This window comes from Coffea arabica, chromosome 5e (assembly GCF_036785885.1).
Source record: "Coffea arabica cultivar ET-39 chromosome 5e, Coffea Arabica ET-39 HiFi, whole genome shotgun sequence".
Classification (NCBI taxonomy): domain Eukaryota; kingdom Viridiplantae; phylum Streptophyta; class Magnoliopsida; order Gentianales; family Rubiaceae; genus Coffea; species Coffea arabica.
Window position 1 is genome coordinate 44,169,552 of NC_092318.1, and position 8,225 is coordinate 44,177,776.

Here is an 8,225-nt window from a genome sequence, read left to right on the forward strand (position 1 = left end):
CAGAGAGTGTCATAGAGTGTGGGACAGAAGATCCATTGCGAATTATCTCTTTGTAAGAATAGTCCCAATCTGTTATTGACAGTGACACCATTTGCCTGGAACGGTGAATTGCTTCACAATTATGTGTTAGTTTGTAAGGGTTAATTACAATTGCTGACTAGCCCACCAGTTGGGGAGATTTAAAAGGATACTGATTTTTGGTTAAACTGTGCTATATAATGTAAATATATAACAAAAGGTTGGTATTAAAATGCTAAATATAGATATAAGAGAATAGCATGTGAGCCACAACAAATTTTATGAAAAAATTATGATCCATCTGACCATACAATTGCAGAGACTCCCGACCCAATCTAAACTAAGGCACACTTTGGATGCATTTGATAAAATTAAAATTTAAAATTTGAATATGTTAAATTACTGAATTGTTAAGTATTGAAATATTAACATTTGAGCATATTTTGTATTAAGTGATAAGTAATCAGTTTATCACTCTTTTTTTTTGGAGGAAGTTTTACTTAGGTAATTCAGACTCAATTAATTAATTAAAATGTTCTATATTTTATTATCATTTGCGTCTGAACATATTAAGTAATTAAATTATCAAACAAGGTCTTTCTCATGCTTCTCTTAATTAATAAATGTGATATAGACTAAATAATTTTTTTTTAAATTTCCACAAGCTCATCCCTTGAATTGCTCATCTTTTGTAGGAAATATTCCCTCTATCATGAATTTGTGATAGTGACATCAATATTTGCCTTAGTTCCCAAGTGACAAAACAGTGACAAGCCCACATTTAGAGACACTCAAACTAAACTACTAAAGTATGGTTTTTCATGGTCCTTTTACGTAATTCATACATTTGATATATGTGGAATCTTAGTATTAAGATAGTAATTCCGCATAAAAAAAGACTAGTGTTCCTATAAAAAAATTTCCAATATCCACATATGCACATCCATATGCTATTCCCTCAGCCTCAACCTCGAATTAATGATAATCTATAGCCCCTTAACCAATCATTAATTCTTCACTAGCGGCCAGCAGCTAGCAGGCCATCCTGATAGACCATTCAATTTCTCCCCATTTCTTCAAGATTACCAGCCACTGCTCCGCCCCTTCTGACCACCGCCACCACCTGAACTACAAGATCAAACAGCTAGTAGGCTGAAGAGTTCTGATTTTACTCATGGATTCTTCATCCAATGATGCTGGTCAGCCACTGCTGCCAAGAACAAATACTCAAATCAGCAAAGAGCTTGAAGAAATATTATGCGATAATGAACAACCATTGCTGCAACGTTACCGGGCGGCGACTTGGATTGAGATGAAGCTCCTTTTTCACTTAGCAGCACCAGCTGTGATTGTTTACATGATCAACTACCTTATGTCCATGTCCACACAGATTTTCTCTGGGCATCTTGGCAATCTTGAACTTGCTGCTGCTTCCCTTGGCAACACTGGGATTCAGATTTTTGCCTATGGTCTCATGGTATCTGATTACAACTGAATCTTTTTGTCAATCTAAGCTATTTTAAATTCTCTTTAAGTTGGTTTTCTCATGATTTTGATGATTGTTTTCTTTTGATGTTTTGTGTCACAGCTAGGAATGGGAAGTGCAGTTGAAACACTGTGTGGACAAGCATTTGGAGCAAAAAAGTTTGAGATGCTAGGCTTATATCTTCAAAGATCAACCATACTCTTGAGTTTAACTGGTGTTTTGCTGACCATAATCTATGTTTTCTCCAAGCCAATCCTTATATTTCTAGGCCAATCACCAGATATTGCATCAGCAGCAGCCTTATTCGTGTATGGTTTGATCCCGCAAATCTTTGGCTATGCAGTAAACTTCCCAATTCAAAAATTCATGCAAGCTCAAAGCATAGTGCAACCAAGTGCATATATATCAACAGCAACATTAGTCCTGCATCTTGTCTTGAGTTGGCTTGTGGTTTACAAAATTGGGCTTGGTTTATTGGGTGCATCACTTGTTTTGAGCATTTCATGGTGGATAATTGTGATTGGACAATTTATTTACATAGTGAAAAGTGAAAAATGCAAGAGAACCTGGACTGGTTTTACTCTACAAGCCTTTAGTGGTCTTTGGGGGTTCTTCAAATTGTCAGCAGCATCAGCAGTTATGTTGTGTTTGGAGGCTTGGTATTTTCAGATTCTTGTTTTATTGGCTGGTTTGCTTCCTAATCCTGAATTGGCTCTGGACGCTCTGTCCATTTGGTAAGCTCAAAACTAATTCATTTTTTTATTTGTTTTATTTTTTTGGGGGAGAATTTTAATTTGCAGAAAATGACAAACGTTTGGGACTGACAAGGCTGGATTTTCAGGATTTGCTAGGAGTTTAGCTTTTTCAGTTTTTCTTGAATAGAATGTGATAAGTAACTTGTTGCAATAATTGCATGCCCCAGCTTTTGAGTTTATGAATAAACAGCAAAAAAAAAAAAAGGGTTCCTTTTGATCGGCCAATATTTCTGCATGACTACTGGACCAACAATACAAAATGAAACTGCTATAGTCTTAACTAAATTCCAAGTTTAGTAGTATACTATTGCCACTTTAAGAAATTAAGTTCTACTCTAGCTTTAGTTGGACAATAGCAAATTTAACATGTTTGATCTTGTATTAGAATTATTTTGAACGCGCATTCATAGTTTATTACTATGTATATTGATTCCTTGCAAAAATTGGTGAGCCATTTATAATTATTTGTAGTGTTAACAAGTCCATCCACAGCTTCTTTTTTATTTGTCATTTGTCTTATTTTGAACGTCCATTCATAGTTTATTTGTAGTGTTTACTTGGAGGGAGAAGGGAATTGAAACCAAGAACTTTAAGTTCTAAAGCATCAATCTTAGTCACAAGTTTAGTGACAGCTATATATTCTATATTGATAAAATGATAGCAATAGACACATTAGAAAGGTTAGTTAAGTAAGATCTATGTCCATGCTGAAGTTTGGTTTCGGCACTTTATAGTTTAAAAGGAAATCTATGTAGATTTCAGAACACAAAAGAAGTGGCAAGTCAAAATGTGGATAATGAATAAATGCTAATAAACACTCCACCATTTTAATTGTATACAAATCTACAAAGTCCAATGAACTGCATTTGCTGGACAGTCAAATTGTCCTGAGTTCTGAAAGTGAAAAATAGGCATTGAATTTGACTTCACATCAAGAAATTATTGTACAGTAAAAAGATGGACTGTAGGGATTACTGGTTAAAGAACTTTCTTGCTTCTCGATAAATTCAACAGGCAGAAGGTTTTTTTATTTCTCTTATTTTGGGAAATATGCTAATGTTGCATGATATATTAATACTTCGGTATGTTTATTTATCTAGCCAGTTTTATGATCTATATGAAATTTGCTGAAATTTGTTGCAGCACAACAATTTCTGGATGGGTATTTATGGTCTCAGTTGGATTTAATGCAGCAGCAAGGTAGGCCATTGATTTTGAGTACTTTTTTACTGGTACTATACATATGGCTTAGAACATGAGGAAGAAGTAAAAATAAAAGAAAGGCAAAACCTTTTCTAAGAATTCTAGTTGGTAATTTCCCAAAGAGAAGATGAACTTGTTTATTTATTCTTCCATTTTAAGTATGCAAAAATGATAAAAACTTGTGTAAGAGAAAGTTTTTCTAGAATAGGACATTGATTGCTTGCTTGATACTGAAAGGAACCCTGCGTGAAAGGCCAATTCCAAGTACTGCTAAAACAAACGAATGAAGAAATTTTGCGGATGTTGACGGTACAGTTCCGTGGATGCAGCAGCATGTTTTTGAATAAATATTTCATAATTGGATTGGAACAATTGGGGTCATTTATTAGAGTTGGTATTCCCAATTGAGCTTGTAAATTCATCCTAATTTGAATACTACCAAAAATTCAAAGCATCTTGTAAAAATAAAGCACATTTAAGATTACGTCAAATCAAGCTAAAGAGATCTTAGATTAGTGGAAGACATAATTTTGATTAAAATTGAGTTCAAGTTTGACTCACATAATAAACACTCCCTCTTACCCACTTTGATAGTCTTGCTTTTATTTTACGTCCGTTCCAAGTTATAGTCCACTTTTTAATTGAACAATATAGGTAACTTTTAATTTCTCTAAAATAATTTTATTTAATATACTTTGTTATTAGTAAGTATAACCTACTTTATTCAATAATTGTTTTGATTCATTCCTTGAATTGTACAATTTTCCATCCGTTGTTGTAATTAATGAAAAGGTATAAAGATTAATCATACTCCTAATATTAACGTAAGGATATTTTAGAAAAACCGTAAGATAGATTTATTCTTCTTACAAAATTAACTAAGTTTTCTGAAACATTGTGAAAAAGCAAATCAAAACTATCAAAATGGAACGGAGGATTACCTAATCTGATTGTCATTTTACAATTGTTGTAACTAGATATCTTTGTCTTTGCTTACAATGTGGGCTGATTGTCTTGACAGAAAATTTAATTACATAAAGTGTCCAATAATTTCTCATTCATGTGTGTTGTAGTATATAATTTGGACTGATCAAGATTCTGAAATAATTACCAGTGTGAGGGTTAGCAATGAACTTGGAGCAGGACATCCGAAATCAGCAGCATTTTCAGTGGTAATTGTGAATGTGATCTCTTTCATAATTTGTGTGATTGCGGCAATTGTCATCCTTGCTTTGCGCCGGGTTTTGAGCTATGCATTCACGGAAGGTGAAGTGGTTGCAGATGCTGTCTCTGATCTTTCCCCACTTCTGGCCCTCACTCTTGTTCTTAATGGCATCCAACCAGTTTTGTCAGGTAATTAACAAGTTCATTCAAGTGGTTAAGAGTGTCTGTTTGCTCTCTTTTGATCAAATTGTTTAATGACAAGGTTTGTCTACTTGGTTTTGCACAAGTTACACATCATACATTTGTTTGTCTACTTGGTGCCTTAACCACGTATACTAAGAAGTTTGTCTGGTTTTATTTTCTTTGAAAGTATTACGCTTCAAGTGGTGAGTGGTAATTTTGAAGCTTAATAAAGGACCCACCTTCTTTTTTATTAGTAAATTTATCGTATGCCCATAGGGCATTAAATAGAAAAACCATCACATACATGCAAAAAGAAATCAAGAAAATATTTTTCTTCATTTTTTAATTGATACCATGATAATCTTTCCCCATTTGTAAACTTATAATTTCTTCTAAGAGTTTGTGGAAAAATTCTTTTGAAAAGCTCATGTGGAAGCCAACTTGTTTCAATATAGGCCAATTTGTTCTCTAAACTAAAATTAAAAAATTGGCTCTGGCATGATTAGAGATTTAATGTAGTGTTTTCAAAGGATAGCATGAATGAACAGCATCTAAATATGCTAACTAGAAATTAAATTTTCTAAAAATGTTTGTAGTAATTAGATAGGTAATTATTCCCTCTGTCCCATAAAATTTGACTTTTTTAGGAGAACGTGCAATTTATGTTTAGTAATATTAATAGGAAAGAGAATTTTTACTTTTCTCTTATAGCCTTGGTGATGACCATCTTTTATTTGATGTATTGATAATTGTGGGAAATAAATGGTGAGTCATATGAAAACTAAAGATAAAATTTCGTTGCAAAATGTGAGTTGACTTTTCTAAAATGACAATTAATTTGAGACAAGAAAAAGTAACAAACATGATAAATTTTATAAAACGGAAGGAGTATACCCGAGGTAGTTTACCCTTTTTGCTATGTACCTCGTCTACTTATTATGCTTGTCATTCTTGTCTCAAATATGAAGGTGTGGCCGTTGGATGTGGATGGCAAGCATTTGTTGCATACGTGAATGTGGGATGTTACTATTTAGTCGGAATCCCGTTGGGTTCTCTATTCGGCTTTTACTTCCAACTTGGTGCTAAGGTAAATTGAACTTTGACATTGTGACAACAATAAGTTTTAGCATTAATATTCCATGTTCTACATTAATATGGGTGCCTATAATGTATAAATTGGCCATGTTTTAGAGGTTTATTAAATTCCATTGCTTATGGATATAGGGACTATGGTCCGGCATGTTGGGCGGTACTGTAATGCAGACAATTATTTTATTGTGGGTGACAGTTCGAACAGATTGGAAAAAGGAGGTAAAAATCCTACCATCATTTATTGTTAATCTTATTCAGCTATTTTCTCATTTTTTTTCTTTTTGTTCCTTCGTTTAAATTGAACATATTAGTCTGATTTCATATGACAATAAAAATGACTTGAAAAATGCACAATGTTTTAAAAAGAACGTGACAATTAACATGAAAATTTTCGTTAACTACACTCAAAAATCTTTTGCAAGTTCATGTTTGGCAACCGTCTCCTTCATCTCATCTAAATTGTGATCGTGGAAGTTTTTGAGATCAAATCAGTAGGAAATATGATTAATTAAGGTTGTTGATGTTGTCCTTTGTATTAATTTGCAGGTCGAAGCAGCTTTGAAGAGATTAGAAAAATGGGAAGATCGGAAGAAAGAAGCTCTTCTCAAAGGTTGAAATAGGCCCAGAATAGCAAGGGCTTCAACTCAATTCAATATTATATTGTGGACAGCAATCATCAACAAATCAAAGAGAAATGGGGCGAATGAAAAAAGGAAAATAATTAAAGAAACTTGGAATTGATGATTTGTTGTCCATGAATCGTAGATTAACTAAGTTAGTTCTCCTAATTTAAATTCCTTTTCATAAAGAACTAAACACCCGTTCTCTCTGCCTTCTCTCTATTTTCAATTTTCTCTCCACCGTGCCTTCTACATAGGAGAGATATCTTAACCTCAAGTTAAGATCTCCCTTTCTCTTTATCTATTTTTTATTTGTTTTTGTTTGGAAAAATTGCAACAATCATCTCTCACATATAGTTGATGAGAAAATTTAGTCTTACAAAATGAAAAAGAGCAATTTTAGTTCTTGATAAATAAAATGATCAAATTTAATCCCTAATCACTTTTCGATAGAATTTTGGCCAGAATAAATTATGTGCATGTCATGAGATCTACTTTTAAATGGTAAATTTGACAGCTCACTTAACTATGGACCTAAAAATTAAAAAAAAATGAAATATGTAGTCACTTCCCCTCTTCCTCCACCATCATCATCCTTCATCATTCCCACTCCTACCACATATAGACGTGTGCGCGTGGGGATTTAGAGATCAAGTGTGGTGGTTGGAGGTAGGCCTGTCAACGGTCCGGATCTAGACCCGGATCTGACTCAGATCTGTCAAATTTTTATGGGTCCGGGTAAGGATATAATTCCGTTACCCGGACCCAGATCCGGATCCGTTTTATCAAACAAAAAAATGGGTCGAATATGGAATAATGCATTCCGACCCGTATCTAGATATAAAATAAATTAATATATATATATACCCCAAATTTACTTCTATACCCCAAAGGCCCAACAAACAACTAAATATTATCCAAACCCTAATACACTCTTTACTCTTTAGTTGCCACACCTCTCAGTCTCTCTTTACTCTCTTTAGTCTTTAGTCTTTACTTCTCTTTTGCTCCTCCACGGCTCCACCTCTAGACTCCAGTGACGAACTGATGATTGACCAAGCCGCACCTCTTCCGTTGCAACTTGGAGATCCATTGTTAAGCTGCACCTCTTCTGTTGCAACTTTGTGATTGGCTTTGTAATTTGTGATTTAGACTTGAATGCCAAATTTGCTACAAAACATGTTTCGTTTTTAATTCTTGTCAAAACAGGTTTCGTTTTTAATTTTGTAGTAAAACAGGTTTTAGCCATTTTTCGGGTAGACCCGGACCCGAATCCGGGTAGACCTATCGGATCCGGGTCCGAAACATAGAGTAGAAGACCGGTCGGGTAGACGGGCCAGATACGAACCCGGTATAGTGTGACGGGTCCGCATCCGAAATAATGAATTTCGGCCCAGACTCGACCTGTAGATTGGTCTAGTTGGAGGAGGAAAGCAGTATACATATATTTGGAATTTTTTAAAATTTTTAGAGTAATAGTTTAATGAGTTACCAAATTTGCCTCTTAACATTTGACTACATGACGTGGACGTCATATACTCCAACCAAAATTCTATCGGAAAAGTGGCTAGGGATCAAAATTGATCATTTTTTATTTGTTAGGATTAAAATCTATCATTTTCGTTCTGAGGAACTAAATTTTCTTATCAACGATATGTGAAGGATGATTGGTACAATTTTTCCTTTTTATTTTATGTTTAATAA

General features: G+C 34.1%; 1 protein-coding gene across 1 annotated transcript; it reads left to right on the forward strand.

The window, feature by feature from the left end:
• The first annotated feature begins 975 nt into the window (after window positions 1–975).
• On the forward strand, window positions 976–6,759 carry LOC113743724 (protein DETOXIFICATION 40-like). Its single transcript, XM_027271802.2, has 7 exons — window positions 976–1,495; window positions 1,607–2,238; window positions 3,403–3,459; window positions 4,577–4,815; window positions 5,778–5,896; window positions 6,034–6,120; window positions 6,448–6,759. The coding sequence occupies exons 1-7, from the start codon at window positions 1,193–1,195 to the stop codon at window positions 6,514–6,516; spliced, it is 1,506 nt and encodes a 501-aa protein (XP_027127603.1). The 5' UTR covers window positions 976–1,192; the 3' UTR covers window positions 6,517–6,759.
• Window positions 6,760–8,225: the final 1,466 nt, after the last annotated feature.

What these genes read in the sequence shown, in the direction of transcription:
- LOC113743724 (XM_027271802.2), top strand. Translation starts at nt 1,193, where the DNA reads ATGGATTCTTCATCCAATGATGCTGGTCAGCCACTGCTGCCAAGAACA. An exon ending in CATCCAACCAGTTTTGTCAG is followed by an intron (nt 4,816 to 5,777) that starts GTAATTAACAAG and finishes TCAAATATGAAG; the next exon opens with GTGTGGCCGTTGGATGTGGA. An exon ending in ACTTCCAACTTGGTGCTAAG is followed by an intron (nt 5,897 to 6,033) that starts GTAAATTGAACT and finishes TTATGGATATAG; the next exon opens with GGACTATGGTCCGGCATGTT.